This window comes from Arvicanthis niloticus, chromosome 2 (genome assembly GCF_011762505.2).
Source record: "Arvicanthis niloticus isolate mArvNil1 chromosome 2, mArvNil1.pat.X, whole genome shotgun sequence".
NCBI classification, from domain to species: Eukaryota; Metazoa; Chordata; class Mammalia; order Rodentia; family Muridae; genus Arvicanthis; species Arvicanthis niloticus.
The window spans coordinates 7,240,059-7,260,175 of record NC_047659.1 but is presented as its reverse complement, the minus strand read 5'-3'; the positions used below and the strand labels follow the sequence as shown (position 1 = coordinate 7,260,175).

General features: G+C 50.3%; 2 protein-coding genes across 6 annotated transcripts in view; one reads left to right on the top strand and one right to left on the bottom strand.

Annotated features, from left to right (window-relative positions):
• The first annotated feature begins 1,366 nt into the window (after positions 1–1,366).
• Dync2i2 (dynein 2 intermediate chain 2) lies at positions 1,367–17,482 on the top strand. The gene is made up of 9 exons (XM_034493696.2): positions 1,367–1,580; positions 9,667–9,918; positions 14,110–14,219; positions 14,868–15,025; positions 15,497–15,606; positions 15,967–16,134; positions 16,228–16,460; positions 16,646–16,803; positions 17,158–17,482. Exons 1-9 carry the CDS (start codon positions 1,395–1,397, stop codon positions 17,394–17,396), a joined length of 1,614 nt encoding a protein of 537 aa, XP_034349587.1. The 5' UTR covers positions 1,367–1,394; the 3' UTR covers positions 17,397–17,482.
• Sptan1 (spectrin alpha, non-erythrocytic 1) overlaps positions 17,473–20,117 on the bottom strand; it is a 66,403-nt gene continuing 63,758 nt past the window's right edge. For 4 of the 5 annotated variants that reach the window (XM_034493695.2, XM_034493692.2, XM_034493693.2 and 1 more), the window contains 6 exons: positions 19,246–19,300; positions 18,766–18,962; positions 18,574–18,627; positions 18,347–18,493; positions 18,121–18,268; positions 17,473–17,961 (listed from right to left, as the gene is read on the bottom strand). In XM_034493695.2, the coding sequence (XP_034349586.1) occupies positions 17,836–17,961; positions 18,121–18,268; positions 18,347–18,493; positions 18,574–18,627; positions 18,766–18,962; positions 19,246–19,300 (727 nt within the window). In that variant the 3' untranslated portion in view covers positions 17,473–17,835. The remainder of the gene's footprint in view (positions 17,962–18,120; positions 18,269–18,346; positions 18,494–18,573; positions 18,628–18,765; positions 18,963–19,245; positions 19,301–20,117) is intronic. The other variant, XM_076928395.1, reaches the window with a different exon arrangement.

Below are 20,117 nucleotides of genomic sequence, written 5' to 3'. Positions count from 1 at the left end.
ACATCAAATGCATGTCTAGGGCCTTCAGAGGCCCGAAAAGAGTGTCAGATCTCCCTGGAACTGGATTTGCAAACAGTTATTAGCTGCCAGGTGGGTACTGGGAATTGAACCTGAGTGCCTTGGAAAAGCAAGCAGCCAGTGCTCTTAACCTTTGGGTCGAAAGTGTGCTTTTTGGGATCCTTGGTGATGTTTGCAAAGTAGTCCTTCTTAGGAAGACTTTTCTATTGCTTATTACCCCTCCCAGTGCTGTTAATCTAATCAGCTTTCCTGTCCTTGGCAGCTCTGCTGAGGAGGAGGACCCTGTCCCTCTGGGTGGTGCATTGAGAACTAGACCTAGGCTGGCTTCCCAGTCTCAGAAAAGAGGAAATAGATCCAGAGGACTAAACTAGCAGAAGATTGTCTAGAGGCTCGGGCTTGGTTTAGGGATCAGGCAGGCCACCTGTAGTGGGTGACTTTGGGCAGTTCCATATCTGACTGTAAACACACTCAAGAGGCATGAGCTATAGGGGCGGTTCATTGGTAGAACATAGGGGTTGGCATGCAGGAAGCCCCGGGGTTCAACCCCAGCACTTCAAAAGGCAAATCAGCCAACTAACAGGTAAGCACAGAGTTGCTTCTGTAGGCTAAGGATTTAATAAGATAAACATTCATAAGCGTTAGAATGCTTTGCTTTTTGCTTGACACACTGTAGGCACTCATTAACTGGTTGTGCCGTGTGTGTGTGTGTGTGTGTGTGTGTGTGTGTGTGTGTGTGTGTGTGTGTGTTGAGGACTGAACCCGGGGCAAGCTATCATTGCGCTCAACTTCATCTCCTGTGGTTAGTCTCTAATTTTAATTTAACAAGCATTTTATTTATTTATTGTTTATGTAAATTTCTTATTGGGCCTCCCATCCACTCAACCCCACTTTTGATCTGTCTGAATATTTTCCATTATCATTCCATTCACTGGAAATGCTGCCAATTCAAATGGCGCAATGTACAGTGAAGGTGTGTACTTGGCTGCTTCCAGCTCAGCCGGGTCTCCGGACCAGCACAGCCCAATAGGCCGCAGCAGGCGGTCCTCGCCTCTGCGCCGGGCCGCCCAGCGCCATCTTTGAACCTGGAGCCCACGCCTCACTTCCGCTCTTTTCCTTACACCACGAAGAGCTGTTTCCGGCTCCAAAACGGCCTCTAGAAACAGGAAAGTTCCAAACTACTGCCGTTTTGTTGTATTGGCTGATAAACGTCCTCATTTTTTTCTTCTGGGTCTTAAAGACGATGCTGTAACCAGTTCAAAAACGGAGCCGAGAGCTTCACTTCCTCTTTTCGAACTTCCGTTCGTGGGGGGGGGGGGGGGCGAAGCCGGCAAAGGTCACGTTTCAGGGCGCAGGCGCGAGAGGGCGGGGCGGTCGCCATGGCAATGCGCGCGTCGCCCAGGCCTTTTAGGCGGGTTGGAAGCGCTGGAGCTGCTGCGCTGGCTGCTAGCGGGGCTGGCGGCGCCGAGTGGCGGGGGAGGCCGGCGCCTCTGCAGGATGAGACCCTGGGCGTGGCGTCCGTGCCCTCGCAGTGGAGGAGCGTCCAGGGCATCCGCGGGGAGACGGTGAGGGCGCGGACCGGCTACCGGCAGCGAGGGCGGGAAGGCCGGGTGCAGTATTGTGTTTCGATGTTTTAATGCAAAAACTCACGGATGCTTTCGCGTTAGACTTTCCGCAGTCTCTGAGGAGGAAAAAAACCAACCAACCCAAACAAACAACAACAACAACAACAGCAAACCAGGAAAACAAAACTCTTAGGGGTTCCATGTTGTTGTTAAATGACATTTAATTTATGTGATGGAGCATGCATGTGCCATGGCACTTTGGAGGTCAGAGTTGTACAAGTTAGTTATTTTCTTGCACCACGTGGGTTCTGGGAATCCAACTCATGGTGTCATGCTTGGCCAAGTGCCTTTACCAGCTGAGCTATTTTTGGAAGAATTTTTTTTTTGTGAATGGTAGATTTTTGGCATTTCAACTTCACATTGTTTTGTTTTTTTGTTTTTGTTTGTTTTTTTTTTTTTTTTTTGCAAGGATCAGACTGCACCTTAAGGGCTAGCTTAAACGGTTTTCTATGTTCCTTTGTTTGTTTTTGTCTTTGAGACAGAGTTTTTCTTTGTAGCACTGGCTGTCCTGGAACTTGTTCTGGAGACTAGGATGGCCTTGAACCCAGAGATCCAGATTGCTGGAATTAAAGACCTGTGTCATCATTGCTCTGCTCCAGTTTTCTAGTGTAATCAAACACATACAAAAAATGTGATAAAGGAGGTCTGATGCTGACTCCTGGTGTGCTGGAGAGTCATCAGCTGGGAACATGGAGATAGCTGGTGGTTTTCTGGGGGTTGCAAGGATTACAGTAAACCATGTAAGTAGAAAATGTAATATAATGTCACATAGGTGTGTCATGCTACTGACAGAGCAGGGGCTGAGGAAGACTGGATGCTGGGTGTCAGAGTGTGTCTCACTGAGACCCTGCATTTGAGAAGAATCAAGTGTGAGCACTCTAACTCTGGAGCCGTTTGCTTGAGGTGTTGGAAGGGGCTGGAGAATCCTTGAGGAAAAGGGAGAGTGGCCCCAGAGAGGTTAACCAAGAGGTTAAGTAGAGATAGATCAAGTAAGGTCTTGCAGAACTCAGGATGTGTTAGCTGCTTCCCAGAAGGGAAGACTCGGGCTGTTGACCAGGCGGTTGGTTAGTCTGCCTCCTACCCAGCCCCAGTGGTGTCTGCTGCCTTGTCTTGAGCTCTGTGGGCCTTCCATCTCATGTTCTGATCTGGTCTGGCTTCTAGGCCCTTCCCCATGCCCTGGGACATGGAAGGCCTTGCAGTGGAAAACAAGAAGCATGACCATTTTAGAGTGCACTGTTGCACTGCAGCAAGCCTGTGACTTGTGCACTGGCCTCACAGGATGCTCAAAGTAGCTCTTGCTTGCTGAGGAGATAGAGTTTGGAAGATTCCCGACTAGAAGTCATTGGTTCAGTCTAACATTTTTTTTCCCTCCAAGAGTGAACCAGAGTCTCATTAGTTTTCTTGTAGATAGACTTCTAGAACCCTGTAGGGTTCTAAGAAATGATCCTGATACACGGAGTGTAAAGGGCCCTCTTCACGATGGAGGGAGTATCTCCTGACTCCTGAATTTTTTATTGTATTTTGTTTACTGATGCATTGCTTAAGAGTGTGACTGGGCAGTTTTTGGGAGTCGGTAGTTTCTGTCTACCATGTGAGTCCTGTGGGTGACACTCAGGTATCTGGGCTTGGCCATAAGGACCCCTGCCTGCTTGATTAGTTGTGAGAATGCAGGAGAGAGCAGAACCCGAGGGCCACTTTTCCTCTTGGTATCAGTGGTTTATGTCTAAAATTTAGGAAAAATTGGATTGGCAGAGAAGAGGAAGGCCACATGGTAGATACACTTGTAATTCTGGCACTTGGAGAGTGGAGGCAGGAGAATCAGAGGTTTGAGATCAGCCTGGGCTATATGAGACCTTGTCTCAAAAACAGGACAGCTAGCTCAGCAGCAGTTAAGAGCACTGGCTTCTCTTGCAGAGGACCCGGGTTAGATTCCAAGCACCCACATGGGGCCTCACAATCCAGAGGATGACGCCCTCCTCTGGTATCTGCAGGCACAGCACACATGTGGTGCATAAACATACATGGTGGGCAAAACCCCATGTATGGAAAACTAAGTAACAACAAGAAGAAAAGCTTTTTGCTCTTTCAGAAGACGTGGCTTTGGTGTCTAGCACCGAGGCTGAGCCGCTCATGGCTGCATGTAATGGCAGCTGTAGGGGAGCTAATGTCCTCTTCTGAAGACTTCAGCACACACTTGGGAGGCACCCAGATGCACACACACACACACACACACACACACACACGCACACACACACAAATACAAATGAGATTCTAAAAACAGTTGTGCATGCACAACACAAACCCAGATTGGAGGGCTGGTGGGTGGTGCTCCTTGCTCCAGGGCACAGTGGTCGCCTGGTGTGTAGTGGCCCCGGTCACTACTGCACTGCAGCAGAGTAACAGCAAAAACTAAATAGAAATGTTAGGAGGTTCTGGGGACCAAACACGTTGCCTCTCAGCTTATGCAAGTTCCCCACCACTGGCTATCCCTTCAACCTAGAAAAACTAACTTGGAGCTGGAAAGTGCTTATGAGCATTTCCTGCTCTTCAGGAAGACCCAGGTTCAATTCCCAGTACCCAGCACATCAGTGGTTCACGGCCCTTTGTAACTCTAGCTTCAGGGAACCCAGTACCCTCTTCTGAACTCTGGGGATCTGTAACATATATATGCATGTACACACACACACACACACACACACACACACACACATGCATAACTTAAAAAAACTTAAGATACGCCGGCAGTGGTGGTGCACGCCTTTAATCCCAGCACTTGGGAGGCACAGGCAGGCAGATTTCTGAGTTCGAGGCCAGCCTGGTCTACAGAGTGAGTTCCAAGACAGCCAGGGCTACACAGAGAAACCCTGTCTTGAAAAACCAACCAACCAACAAAACAAACAAAGTAAGAAACTTACTTTGGGGGCCTGGAGAGGTAATTCAGCAGCAGGAGCACTGGGTGCTCTGGCAGGGGACCCGGGTTAAGCTCTCATTCTCCACACGGTGGCTCACAGCCGTCTGCAGCTTTAGCTCTAGGAGATCTGGTGAATGGTAGAGTGCTGGGGTTAAAGAACACTTGGAGAATTTATTTCATCATTTCCTTTTAGTACACCGTTAGAATGCTTCCAGTCAGCCAGGTGGTGGTGGTACAACCTGTAGACCCAGCACTTGGGAGGCAGAGGTAGGAGGGTCTCTTGAGTTCAAGGCCAGCCTGGTCTACAGAGTGAGTTTCAGGGCAGCCAGGGCTACCTAGAGAGAAACTCTGTTTCAAAACACAACAAAATAAAAACAGATTGTTTCCAAAGTCTCCTTCCTCTCTTGAAGCCTGTGCTGTAAGTGCCTCTTGCTCTCTGGCCAGTTCCTCTGGAGAAATCAACATGGGCAGGTGGTGATGTGTGTCTGCCTTTCAGCAGTTGGACTAAAGAGAAAGCATTACATTCAATTTTTAGTTATTTCATGAATAAGAGTGTTTTGTTTGTATACTATATGAGATTGTCGTACTCCTGGAGGCCAGAAGAGGGTGTCAGATGCTCGAGTCCTGGAGCTGCTTAGAACTGTGAGTTGTCATGCCGGTTCTGAGAGTCAACCCGCCTCCTCTGAAAAGCACTGAGTGTTCTGTTTTCACTTCAGGGTTTTCTCTATTTAGCTCTGGTTGTCCTGGAACTTGCTCTGTAGACCAGATTGTTTGTTTGTTTGTTTGTTTGTTTGATTGAGATAGGGTCTCTCATGTACCCCTGGCTGGTCTTGGACACCAGAGAGATCTAGCTGCTGGTACCAAAGGCATGCACTACCATGCCTGGCTTCTTTCTCAGAATAGACAAAACTGTTCTCAGAAGGAAGGGTTTCTGGTTCTTAGCTTGAGATTGGGTTTGGGGTACAGGCTCTTATTAGGGGTTGGGCTTTGCAGTTGTTTCTTAGTGGGGTGTGTTAGTCTGTGTGGGAGGTACCATTGCTAATATGAAAGCTTGGTGCTGTTCCTTTGGGGGTGCTTTGGAGTCGAGTACTTGTCCCTGCAGTGGTTGGAGCCGAGGGGATGCCCTGGAGGCACTCACTGCCTGCAGCCTGCTGTGATCCCCGACTGCAGGTGTGTGGTGTGACCTGGGAATCCTGTTTTATGTTGAGCCAGAATTAATAACTACTTGCTTAACTTAGTCTGCTGTCAAAAGTACCTATGATGAGAAGGTGGGTTGGTAGCTAGGCCTGGTAGCCTGTGTCTTTTGATTCCAGAGGGATACAGGGTGGACACTGAGGGGTGGAGTCAGGCATTCAAGGCCAGCCTTGGCTATATAATGAGTTCTAGATTAGCCTGAATTCCATGAACCCTACCTCAAAAAATTTGTGAAAAAAGGAAAAAGGATAGTGGTAAAATGTACATGTGGACTGGCGAGACCATAGCTCAGTGGGTAGGGAGGACTCTCTGCTCCTGAAGAACCCTCACACCCAATGCACATGTGCTGCTTGCCCCACACCAGTGTCTCAAGAACCCCAGGATGACCTCAAATTCACCTGTAACTGAAGATGACCTTCAACTTCTGATCCTCCCATTTCTACCTGGAATTATAGGTGTATGCCCCACACAGACACACAGAAAGCTCCCCCCCCCCCCAGCTTCCTGCATACTACACAAAGATGCTCCCAAGTGAGTCACACCCCTAGCTGAACTGGGCTCAGAGTGCTTCTGCAGCAAACAGCTACTCAAAAAGACTTGGACTAAAGGGTGAGGCCAGGCTGGGAACAGAGCTGTCGTAATTGCTACATTTCTGATCAGTCTAGGTCTCTTAAAGAAGATCTAGAGACAAAAGTGTCAGACACCTTAATCCCAGTGCTGGGGAGGTGGAGGCAGGGAGAATTGTCATGAGTTTGAGCAACAATGTTTCAAAGGGGATTGAGGCGGGAGGATTGTCATATGTTTGAGGCCAGTTTGAGCAACAATGTTTCAAATAAGGTTAGGGCCTCAGACATGGTAGTATTGCCTGTCAGCCCAGCACAATGCACACCGGAGGGAGGCTGGACCTGGTTGCTGGGTCCACATTGCTCAGTGCTCTTAGGAGGTCTTATGTGTCCTTAACACTTGATCAGATAGGTGTGTGTCTGCTACACTGCTCTTACATAGTGTCTATCAGCAAGTGTTCACACAGGCCTTGGAAGGGAACAGTCATGGATGGGGGTGTGGGGGTTGGGGTAGAGGAAACCTGAGGGCCTGGAGAAGCCAAGGATCTTTGGTGGCCCCTTGTGCACTGTCAAGACCAGGTGGATAGATTCCATCAGGAAAGAGGGTGAAGGGGCTGGTTGTGGCCTTGGGCTTCATCCCAGAATCAGAAACACACACACACACACACACACACACTATATATATATATATATATATATTTGTTGTTGTTGTTGTGTTTTTTTTTTTTTTTTCCGAGACGGGGTTTCTCTGTGTAGCCCTGGCTGTCCAGGAACTCACTCTGTAGACCAGGCTGGCCTCGAACTCAGAAATCTGCCTGCCTCTGCCTCCCGAGTGCTGGGATTAAAGGCGTGCGCCACCACTGCCCGGCCATACAATATTTTTTAATTTAAAATTTTTTTTTGTTTTTGTTTTCACATAACATATTCTGGTCATGGTTCCCCTCCCCAAACTCCCCACAGACAGACAAAACAGAAAGAACAAAACAAACAAATAAGCAAACAGGAAAAAAAAAAAAAAAAAAAAAAAAAGCCAAACACTTTAAAGAAAGTCCTGAGCTTCCCGACTAGGTTTGAACTTGCAGTGTAGCCAAGGACTAGGGTGTGACCCCGCCTCCACTCTCCATGTGGTAGCATTGTAGTCGGTGTGGCTGAGGTAAGGTCACATCTTCTGTTCTTTTTCTTCTTTCTTTTTTAGACAGAATAGCCCTCAGTGTCCTGCAGCAGCCTGGCTTGGTCTTCCTGCCCGTCTTAGCTTCTGGCTCCTGAGTCCTGGAATTAAAGACACATCCCCCCACACCATGCTGTCCACAGCTCCCTGGCCACTGAGAGACTCTGGCTGTGTCCACCTCTGTTGATGCCGTTGAACCCTGGTCTAGGTCTAGCACAGCTTGACTTGCCTATGGTCAGGCTGTGTGGCAGGCTGGTGCTCTCACGGCTTGTCCTGGGCTGCTGGCCTTGCTAGGTGGGCAGCTGCTGCTTCTATGAAGCCAAGTTCCAGAGATCCCTTTCGACCAGTGCTTCTCAGCCTCCTCATGCTGTGGTCCTTTAATACGGTTCCTCATGTGTGGTGACCCGCCCACCTGTGTTGTTTGGCACCAGCCTGCCTCTACCTGAGGCTTTGCTTTGTCCTTTTGCTCACTGTAGGACTGGCTCTAGCAGTCTCCACACAGCAGCTCCTGATTGGTTCTCCCTCACTGGAGCCTGAAGGACTGGCAAGGCCTTTTCTATTCAGGCCCTGCCAGGGCCATGCACCTCTGCACTGTAGTCTTCATTTTTTGTCTCCTCCCTTTTTCTTTTTTTTTTTTAAGATTTATTTACTTATTTAATTTATATAAGTACACTGTAGCTCTCTTCAGACACACCAGAAGAGGGCATCAGACCCCATTACAGATGGTTGTGAGTGACTATGTGGTTGCTGGGAATTGAACTCAGGACCTCTGGAAGAGCAATCGGTGCTCTTAACCACTGAGCCATCCCTCCAGCCCCCATCTCCTCTGTTTATACACCTGGTGCCAATCAGGATCTCTGTGTGTGTGTGTGTGTGTGTGTGTGTGTGTGTACGTGTGTGTACACATCTGCTCCCCAAACACCATGTAGAAATGGTGAGATGGGACCCTGTGTTGGAGGGAACACGTGGTTTGCCACCTAGCATTTTTGAGCAAAAATGTTGTATAAAGTTGATAATACAGACAGCTGGCTGCCAGGGACAGTGTCTGAGTGTAGTATCCCTTGGGATTGGGAAAGGCACTCTGCCCAAGTTCCAGGGCTTACAGATCCTTGGTGAGTGGCAGTGGTCTGGGCCTCTTTCCCAAGTGCCTCTTTTGGTAGACAAGATGATCTCATTGGGTGCCTGTGGCTTCTACCAGGGGCCCTGTGCTTAGCTGGCAGGGAGGAGGGAAGCTATCAGAATGGTGGTTGCCCTTTCTCCGCACTGGCTTGTCGTGAATCCCTTTCTGAAAGAAAGAGCTTGTCATGCTTAAGGCTTGCTTGTTTGTCAACTTGACACAAGCTAGGGTCATTTGTAAAGAGGGGAACATCGATTACAAAAAACGCCTGTATCACATTGGCATTTTCATGATTAATGCTGTGGGAGGGGCCAGCCCACCATGGGTGGTGCCATTCCACAGGTGATCCTGGGCTGTAGAAGAAAGGTAGGGAGCTGAGCAAGTCATAGAGAGCAAATCAGTGAGCAGCGCTCCTCTGTGGTCCGCTTCAGTCACTTCCTGCACTGACTTCCTTTGATGATGAAATCTAACTGTAAGCCAAATAAACTCTTTTCTCCCCAAGTTGATTTTGGTTAGTGTGTTATCACAGCAACAGAGAGCAAGCTAGGACAGTAGACCAGGCTGGCCTCAAACTCACAGAGACCAGTCTGCTTCTGCCTCCCAAGCGCCGGGGTTAAAGGCGTGCGCCCCACATAGAGGATGCAAGTGCCGGGGTTAAAGGCGTGCGCCCCCACATAGAGGATGCAAGCGCCGGGGTTAAAGGCGTGCGCCCCACATAGAGGATGCAAGTGCCGGGGGTTAAAGGCGTGCACCCCCACATAGAGGATGCAAGCGCCGGGGTTAAAGGCGTGCGCCCCACATAGAGGATGCAAGCGCCGGGGTTAAAGGCGTGCGCCCCACATAGAGGATGCAGTATATGCTCTTTAAGCCATGAAACCATCTCTCCAGGAAACAATCCCCCAATTGTGTGTGTTTGCACAGACACATCCAAGTCTGAGACAAACTGCAGGAGTCAGTTCTCTTTACTATCTTGGTTTTAGGAATAGAACTCAGGTCACTGGACTTGGTGACAAGCACCTTTACCCACTGGACCATTTCACTTGTCCATGACTCTGGTTTTAATTTCCTTCCAGAAAAGTTGCCAGACAGCGGGCATTGCCACAGCTGAGGCGTCTGTCCAGGCCCAGACACATGCAGATGTCCAGGTGCAGACAGAGGCTCCTGAGGAGCCAGCGACTGTGGCTCCTGCTTCCCAGTATGACACCCTCAGACTTGCAGCCTTTCTCCGGAGGGTGGAGGCGCTGGTCATCCGGGAGCTGAACAACAACTGGCAGAGCCATGCCTTCGACGGCTACGAGGTGAACTGGACCGAGCAGCAGCAGACGGTAAGACCCGGGCTGCTGCCTTGGTGCCCTCCAGGGCTCCAGGGTCTCTTTTAGAGCTTTGCTCCGCCCCAGGGACAGTAGTTCCAGCACCAGCCAGTCAACGAGGTGCAGAGCGTGCAGAGCCGGCTCACCCTGGGAGGAGGAGGCCCTCTTGGGGGAAGCCCGCCACTGTAACAAAATCAATGGCTGAAGAGGTGTGGGGTTGTTGCCAGGGCAGCCTGCCACTAGCCTGGCACCATCCTAGGTATGACCTGCTGTGGTCTCTTCTCTCAGGGCAACTGTAGCCCTGTTATCTCCACTTCATAGATGAGGCTGTGGAGGTGCAGCGCCCTGCCCAGGGCTGCACAGCTCTGACTTATCTGAGCTGGAACCTGAACCCTGGACTGTGTGTTAAAGGCACCAACCTGTCTTGGCATTTCCGCCTTTTGAGGCACAGCTCCAAGCTGTCCCTTGTGGACCTGGGTGTTCAGCTGTATTGGCAGCTGAAGTGTCAGCCTTGTTTCACAGTGGGCCTCAAATCATCTCTACTTCTCCAGTGTATTGTACAGAGATCATCTAACATTGATTTTGGTGCTGCAGATTGAAGGCAGGGCATATGCATGGTGAATACGTACTCTGTCACCAAATCCTGCCCCAGCCCTGTAGGTAGACCTGCTTGCCCACGTGCCTACTGACCTCGAACTTCTTATATTTTTGGTTGTGAGCCTAGCCTTTAACGGCTGAGCCATCTCTCCAGCCCGACCCCGAACTTCTGACTGCTGCCTTTCCCCACCAAGAACTGAGGTGGTGGGCAAACACCTCACCTGTTTATGCAGTGCTGAGGATTGAATTCAGGACTTAAAGATCAAGAGCATTTATGTGCCTGGCATGGTGGTATCCACTTGTTATTCCAGACTGAGGCAGCTAAAAAACCCAAAAATTAAAAAAAACAATCAATTAAACAAACAAGTAAAAAATCCCAGCCATTTTTAAAAGGTCCACAAGATGACAAAGAATTTTTACTGTTTTTTTTTTTTTTTGTTTTGTTTTTTTGTTTTGTTTTTCGAGACAGGGTTTCTCTGTAGCCCGGGCTGTCCTGGAACTCACTCTGTAGACCAGGCTGGCCTCGAACTCAGAAATTCGCCTGCCTCTGCCTCCCAAGTGCTGGGATTAAAGGCGTGCGCCACCACCACCCGGCGAATTTTTACTGTTTTTGTCATTCAACTTATTAGTGTGACAGTCACCTGAGTGCATTACCTTATCTGTAGGTGCGGGTTTTTTGTTTTGTTTTGTTTTTGAGACAGGGTTTATATGTGTGGTCCTGAAACTCAGAGATCTGCCTGCCTCTGCTTCCCAATGCTAAGATTAAATACGTGTGCCACCACTGCCACTGTGACTTTAATTTCTGTGTGTGTGTCTGTGTGTCTGTCTGTCTTGAGGGTCTGTATGTGTGACTATGGAGATCAGAAAGGGTGTAAGGGTGTCTGTCTTTTTTTTTTTTCAAGACAGAGTTTCTCTGTGTAGCCCTGGCTGTCTTGGAACTCACTCTGTAGACCAGGCTGGCCTCAAACTCCGAGATCCACCTGCCTCTGCCTCCCAAGTGCTGGGATTAAAAACGTGTGTGACCATTGCCTGGCTAAGGATGCCATCTCTTAGAATCAGAGTTACAGGCTGTTTTCCTTTGCTGATGTGGGTGCTGGGATTTGAACTTAGGTCCTCTGGGAGAGCAGTACATGTGCTTAACCTGTATCCATGTTTGCTTTTTATTTTGAAATAGGGTCTTATTGTGTTTCTCTGGCTGGCTAGAACACATTGTGTGGTCCAGGCTACTGTCGAATTTGCAGAGACTCCTCTGCCTCTGCCTCCAGAGATCCCACCATCAGCACCAGGTCTGCTTTGCTTCACTGTCATGTTACTTTTATGTTTTGGCTTACTTATTGTTGATAGTTTAAGTAAAAATTTATTTAGCAAAGTGAATGTTCCAAAGACAGGTTGCAGTGGGCTGCTTCAAAGCAGAGCGCCTTTTATAAACAAATGGCAAAACAAAAAAATAGTATCTTACTGTGTAGCTCTGGTTAGCCTGGAACTCATTACACAGACCAGGTTGGCCTCGAACTCAGAGATTCACTTACCTGTGTGGCCCAGGCTAACTTCATGGATGGCACTCTACCTGTCTCAGCCTTGAGAATTGGATTGCAGGCAGGCATCACCACACTGGTGGGCCTGTATTCCTTGTGTCTCTATCTCTATGAATGGACCTGCCTTCGGGGCTCACCAGCCTTTCCACAGCCTTCCACATCCCTGGCAGTGGGCATGTGTTTCTGAAGGCTTGGTGCAGGGCAGGCTCTTGTTTTGGACCAATCATGAAGTCAGAAGGCGTGGAGCTTTACATAGAATTTTGATTCTCTCCCTCCCCTTCCCCCTCCCCCTTCCTTCCCCCTCCTCCTCCTCTCCCCCTCCCCCTCTTGTGCTCTCACCTGTTGAGAAAGACTCCCAAGGCTTGATTTTGGGGTACAGGGAGTGGAGCCAGATATGTTGGCACATACCTGTAACCCCAGCACCATGAGGTGGAAGCAGGATTGCCATGAGTTTGAGGTTAGCCTGGGCTATATACTGGGACACTGAAAAGCTTCTCTCCCCCTGGTGTGTAAGAGTCCATAATAAAATTGGTGTGCTGGCCTTTTGCAGGTGTGTAGGCCTGTGGTGGTTAATGCTCCTCGTGTGCAGCCATTACCTTCCAGCCTTTTCCCTTGTGTAAGCTTGGTGCCTGCTCAGCTGTGCTCTTTAGACCACCATCCAAGGTTCTGGTGTAAAACCCAAATGAAAAGGACCTCACCGAACCGTGGAGAACTGCAGACGCACCCCAAATCACTCACGAGAAACACAACTTGATGCAATCGCAAGAGGTTTACTGGCTAGCCAGGGCTGTCTTTCCAAAAGCCCACACAGGGGCAGAGGAATTCAACCAAGAACAAAAGAAGTTTACAGCTTTTAAGGGGGAATCTACAAACCAGGTGGGGGTGGAGTTAGGGAAGAGGGAAGGCTGAGAGTGGAGTTAGGGAAGGGGGAAGGAGGGGGAACAGGTCACTAGGTCATCGATACATTTGATCTCAAATTCCTAAGATGGATGGTGTGTCACTTTATAATTGGCTATTTCGAACCAGTTTCACACTATATATCATGAGCTCCAGTTCAAGGGGGTCAGGCTTATCTCAAACTGTTAGCATCCTGGCACCAACTGTCTCAGGGCTGTTAGTTCAAAGCCCGGCCAGGCTAATCTCGGGCCCATAGCATCCTGACACCATGAATCTTAAGGTTTGTTTAGTTAGGGCCATCTGTTCAAATGGTCAGCTAATTTCCTGGGACTGAGGCAACCCAGTGTTTGACTTACAGGTTTTTATGTCTTTGCTTTTAAGAGTAGGGTTCAGGGGATCAACTTATGATTTTTCTATCTTTCACTGGAAGTGTCCTGGAAGCACGCGAAGGCTGGATATTTTCTGCCTTTGAGGGAAGAGGTTGACACAAGGTCTTGTTATACAGCCTTCGTCAGCTTGGCCTAGAACTCATGAGGATCCTCCTGCCTCAGCCTCCCAAGTGCTGGGATTATAGGGATGAGCCTCATGCCCAAAGTAGTCTCTAGTTCCCTCTGGGCTGCCCAGTGGGTGTGGGCAGCTTTTAGGCCTTTGGCTGCCTGGGCCTGGGTGTGATTTTCCTATGCTGCCAGGAGGCTACCTACTAAGTCCAGTGGCCCTTTAGTACTGATTTTTTTTTTTTTTTTTTTTTTTTTTTTTTTTTTTGAGACAAGGTTTCTCTGTGTAGCCCTGGCTGTCCTGGAACTCACTCTGTAGACCCGGCTAGTACTGTTTTTCATGTGGTGACCCCAGCCATACAATTATTTTTGTTGCTATTTCATAACTGTAATTTTACTATTGTTAAGATTCATAATGTAGCCGGGTGGTGGTGGCACACGCCTTTAATCCCAGCACTTGGGAGGCAGAAGCAGGTGGATTTCTGAGTTTGAGGCCAGCCTGGTCTACAGAGTGAGTTCCAGGACAGCCAGGGCTACACAGAGAAACCCTGTCTCATAATGTAGATTATCTATGCTTCCCAATGGTCTTACGTGACCTCTGAGAAAGGGTTGTGACCTGCAGGTTGAGAACCACTTTCTAGTTGGATTTAATGCTTAGGGCTAGGAATGGCCTGTCTCTGCAGGTGTCCTGTCTGCACACTCTGGTCTACCCCCTAGCCCAAGGGCAGGGTCTACATGTGACCGGCATTTCCTGGAACGCCACAGGCTCTGTGCTGGCCTGTGCCTATGGTCGGTGAGTGACAGCTGGGGTGGTTGGGAAGTAATGGAGAGCATAAGACTGGTTGAGACTTCTGTTTCACTAGCAGCAGGGTTAAGAGTTAGGTAAAGAGCAGAGGGAGGTACTGACAGCCTGTGCCTCAAGGCCCATCTTCCTACGTGGCAGCGAGCCCTGGGTTGAGTTCACCTTGTTCACCAGTCCTTATTCTGGTTTCTGTCACTGGATGTTTTGTGGTCTCCAGTTACCATGCATGGACACACTCTTGGGGGCTGGGGACCCTTTTCCCTACCATGGGGGGAGGGGTCTCACTGTGTAGCTCACAGTGGCATTGGTTTATCTCAGCTTTCTAAGTACTGGAATTACAGGTGTCTTCTGCACACAGTCAGCTATCCCTCAGGTCAAGGGTAGGGTCTGCATGTATCTACAATTTTCTGAGAGACCCAGGGTATGAAGACGGGCCACTTACAGTGACATCATGCTTGGCTTAGGGACTTTTTAGAGAACATTGTTCCCTTTTGAGTGCCACAGGGGAACCTATGACACATACCCATAGTACAGTCTGGGTGTGAAGGGCACTCAGGCTAATTTGGGGGGTGGTTAGTAGGGCAGAGATAGAGGAGGTGACTCGAGCCTCAGAGGTCACTCAGGCATGTCCCCATGCAGGCTAGATGACGGAGACTGGAGTACACTCAAGTCGTATGTGTGTACCTGGAACCTGGACCGCCAAGGCCTGAACCCCCAGCAGCCATCAGTAGTGGTGGAGGTGCCCAGTGCTGTCATGTGCCTGGCCTTTCATCCCACACAGCCCTCCCACATTGCAGGTGAGTGCCTGGCCCTCACAGAGCTTCCTCTCTTCCCAAGGCTCTCTTCTCAAGGAAGCCTTTTACTGGACTGTCAGCTTCTGACCAGGGCAGGCTGGCCCCTGGATTGTCTACAGCTGGGGGATTATCTGCCTGTGTGGACCTGTGAGGGGTGTGGAGCTTGGAGGAAGGAGTTGTTTGGAAGGGGCTGGGTCTGGCTGTACAGGAGGGAGAATGAGGAAAAACGCGATGAAGAGGTTGGCTGTTCTCAGTGCTAACAGCAGATGTGCCTGCTGGACAGGTAGGTTTCCAGGCACGCACCTCAGCTTTCTGTGGAGATGGTCCTTGGGCTGTAGCAAGAAGGTACTGAGTTGGAGGCCCAGGAATTAGGATTTTTCCTTGTAGGAAATCCTCAGAAGAGGTCTTTGTCCTGGCTACATGGGCTGGAAGGCTGGTGTGGCCGAGCTGATCAGATCTTGTTTGTCCTCATAGGGGGGCTGTACAGTGGTGAGGTGCTGGGGTGGGACATGAGCCGTCCCGAGGACCCACTGCTCTGGCGCACAGGTCTGACCGATGACACTCACACAGACCCAGTGTATCAGGTCAGGAGGCTGATGGGTGGAGCAGGGAGCCATGTCCCACTCCCTTGGCAGGGGTGGGGGTGGGGCGGTATGGCAGCAGCTGCTCCAGAGTTGGTTACCAGGGAGGTTGGACAGCTGCTTGGGCATTCTTGGAGCTCCAGTCTGAGTTAGCTCTCCCATGAGTTGCCTTCTAGGGCACAGGGTTCATCCCCAGCCTCCTACACAGGTGGCCTGAGCCTGCTTTCTTGGGTGCTGGCATAGTGGTGCTGACTTCAGAAGCTTCTGGCTCTGAGATCTCCCCTAGAATTCTTTACCTTTACAAGGAACAGCTCAGGGGGTGAGGCTGATACTGGGGATGCTCCCCTCTGTCCTGCTTCTCAGGTGCTATGGTTGCCTGAACCCCGGCACAGCCACCGCTTCCAGGTCCTGAGTGTGGCCACAGATGGGAGGGTGCTGCTCTGGAGAGGCAGTGGGGCTGGTCAGCTGCGGCTCTCCAAGGGCTTTGCCCTCGCTGTGCAGCAGCTGCCTCGGAGCACCAAGCTGAAGAAGGTGAGGCACCTGGGCCATGGGGACCCACTGTGTTCTTCCCTCTGCCCTACTGGCTGTCAGGACTTATCTATCATTGATCTTACTTTTCCACAGCCACCCCGTGGAGAGACTGAGGTGGGGGTGACATCAGTGGCCTTCTCCAGCTTTGACTCCAGCCTTTTCATTCTGGGCACAGAAGGTGGCTTCCCCCTAAAGTGTTCCCTGGCAGCAGAGGCAGCGGCTCTCACTCGGATGCCCAGTTCTGTGCCTCTTAGGGCCCCGGTGCAGTTCACCTTCTCTCCCCATGGTGGCCCCGTGTATTCTGTGAGCTGTTCCCCTTTTCACAGGTAGGGGCGCCAGCCTGTGCTTGCCACTAGGCACAGGGAAGGCCGCCTTGCCCCAAGCTTTTAAACACTAGCATTGTGATTCTTTGCAATTTGGTGGTGGGTCCTAGGGCTTGTCCCTTCCTTAGACCAGGGGAACTTTCCATGGGCAGACAGCACCATGCAGCCTTTCTTTTTACATGGTCTAGGAATCTCTTCCTGAGTGCTGGGACCGATGGCCATGTCCACCTGTACTCCATGCTGCAGGCTCAACCCCTCACCTCACTGCAGCTCTCTCACAAGTACCTGTTTGCTGTGCGCTGGTCCCCTGTGCGCCCCCTGGTTTTTGCTGCTGCTTCTGGAGAAGGTAGGTAGGCATGAGCCATACAACCTCTTTTTTTTAAATTTTTATTATGTATATGAGTACACGGTCACTCTCTTCAGACACACCAGAAGAGGCCATTGGATCCCATTACAGATGGTTGTGAGCCACTATATGGTTGCTGGGAATTGAACTTAGGACATTTGGAAGAGCAGTCAGTGCTCTTAACCGCTGAGCCATCTCTCCAGCCCCATACAACCTGTCTTAAGTGCAGGAGTCATATGGTGAAGATGGCTTCTATTCAGGCCACTGGCGCTCACCAAGAGGTGCATGGGGAAAGTGGCATGCCATAGCCTGTCAGCCATAGTTTCTGTATATTCTGAACCTTTCTCCCTACAGGTGATATCCAACTGTTTGACCTCCAGAAAAGCTCACAGAAACCCACCATTTCCATAACACAAACCCAGGATGGAAGTCCTGTCTACTGTCTTGAGTTTAACAGCCAGCAAACGCAGCTCTTAGCCGCCGGCGATGCTAAGGGCATGGTCAAAGTGTGGCAGCTGAGCACAGCCTTCACAGAACAAGGGCCCCGGGAGGCAGAGGACTTGGACCAGCTGGAAGCAGAAATCACTACCTGAGAGCCACAAGGAGCAGGGTGGGGTGTTCCCTTCAGGATGGCTGTGTGCAAAGCTAGATAAAGAGGAACCGAGCCTGTAGGGGAGAATTGAGTCCTTTATTTTGTCTTTTACGTGAAAACAGGATTTGGGAAGAGAGCAAGAGAGATGAGCCAGCTGCTTTGATTTAAGTGGGAATGAGGGCAGCTAGCTCAAACACGGGTCTGGGTCCCACAACAACATGGTGATTGTGACTGGAAGCGGTTTATTGAAGCACCATTTTCTACTAAGTCTTACCCTAAGCTAAGCAGGCTTATGGTTACACTGGAAAGTCAACACTGTCTGGAATATTCTTGAAAGCAGAGGAAGTGACATGCAACAAAGGTGATAGATAAATAGATAGATAGATAGATAGCAGGCAAGCAGTGTAGGTCAGGCTTGCCTGTAAGCCAAAAGGATCGGATTAATTCACGAAGAGTGAGCGGGTGAACTCGACGTAGTCGAAGGCGGTTGGAAGTTCGCGGCCCTTGCCATCCACATAGGGCTTCATGTGGGAGACACAATAGTCAGCTTGTTCCCGGGTCAGGTTCTGGAGGGGAGATGGCACAGTCAGATCAACCAGTGCTGACTTCCAGTGCCCACTGGTTAGGAGTTGCACCAGGCCAGTTCTGCCAGCTTCTGAGTCTATATGTAGTGCACCCTTCAGCATCAGTTGTGCCCAAGAAATCTTGCCCTTCCCAAGTCTTACCTGGTAGAGCTCCTCCTTGGTCACATAAGGCTTGCCTTCAGAGCTGAGGGCCCGGAAAGCGCTCTCAATCTCTTCACTGGACTTGACATTCTCTGTTTCACGGCTGATCATGAAAGCCATGTATTCTTGCAGGGAGACATGGCCATCCCTATGGGAGGCAGGTACAATGAGCGAGGGGGCAGAGGAAAGGTAAGACTGTCCATCAGTCACTGCACCTTTAGATTACCTGTTGGGATCAACAGTGTCCAGAATTGCCTCAAACTCAGGATCAGGCTCTCCTTCCTCAACCATTGGCAAGTCGTAGCCCAGGGAACGAAGACAGGATCTGAACTCCTGATGGTTCAGCCGGCCGGACTTGTCCTTGTCGAAGTGTCTGCAGCATAGAGACTAGGGCTCAACACATGGTCCCTGTCACCCTGCTACCCTCAGCCAGGGTACCCGGGCCATACTCACTTAAACATCATGCTGAATTCCTTGAGGGCCTCTTCAGTCACTCCTGTTGTGTTCCTAAAAGAACAACAAAAGTAGGGAGTAGGCACTCCATGCCGAAGTGGCTTGTTTCCCCTCCTGTCCCAGTCCCTTGTTAGCAAGGGCACTCTAGGCTGGCCCCTGTGGGGCCCCCAACTCTGGTCCACACCCAGGTACCTGGCCTGGATCTGCTGCTCCAGATTGTGCTGCATACGCATGCCCAGTTGGTCTAACTGGTCCCACTGCTGGGCCAGGCCCACGGTGCTGTGCTCTGTGTACTTGTTGTCCAGGATGAGGGCTTCCTCCATGGCAGCCCCCAGGTCCTCAATTTTCTTCAGCTGACTTCTCATGGCTCGAATCTCCTGGTGCTTGCGCTATCGAGTGAGACAAAAGTAGTGTGAGTGTGGAACCCCATAGCTCAGGAGACTGCGCTGCCCCAGAACCCAGCTGAGATCACACAGGGTGCAGAGAGTCAAGGAGAGGAAGCTGACTGAGGTGCCAAGAAATACGGACGCAGTGTGTACCAGGGCTCCCCGTGTGGGGTACAGTTACAGCAGCCAGCAGAGACTGTAAGTCAAGGGAAAAGGGCCTAGCCTAGGCTGAGTGGCTGACGGGATGGGGGCCTCTGGGGTGGCTAAAGCCCTTTGGGGCACTTACTTTGGTAGCTTCAAGCTGAGATTCCAGAGTTCCTGACTCTTCGACCATGCAGGACCTAAACACAACAGAAGCACAGTGAACAGGAAGGTTCATTTCTGCAGTCCAGATTTAACTCTTTGTCCTGGTAAAAAGTGCCCCCAGCCTGAAATCCTTTTCATTGAGGAAACAGCCTATCTGGTGTTGGCCACCTCTCCCTAACAAGCCCAAGAAAGAGCAGGTCCCATCTGTTTCAGAGACACACAGGCCAGGGCTTCTCAGCTCTTAAAGGTCACCCAGGAACTGAACTTGTTCCCTGTAAGAACAAAGCAGCTATAGGCCTGACAAGCCCCCTTTTTTTCCAGTCACAGGAGGCCAAGAACCCAACAGATAGGAGCCCTTGGGGCTGTGAGGACAGGGAAGAAACTGGCAGTCCCCTTAGCCCTACTTCAGTGCTCTTAGGCTACTGAGGGGAAGAGACACCAGGGCCAATAAGATAGTTAAGTGGGTGTACTAGCAAGCTGGTTCCAGCTGGGGACAGCTATGATGGCACTCTGGATTTGGGTTCCAGTATCTAGACACAGCCAGGGGTAGGCTTCCTTTTGAAGGCCATTTTCTGAGGAACCAGCCCTTGGGGGAAGCCTGCTCCCTCTAAGATGTGTGTGAGTACAAAGAAGTTCCCAGTGAATGAGGACAACAAACAAGCAGGGTCATGGGTCACGTGCAGGGACAAGTTCACACAGTGCACACAGCCCAGTTTCTACACCCATGCCTACCCAAACCTACCCTTGTGACCTGAGCAAGTCAGGAAGAACTCTAAAATCCCCAAGTTCAAAGTGCTTTAGCAAGGCAAGGCACCAGGCTTCCTCCTACCCCAGCAGTAGATAACACTCAAA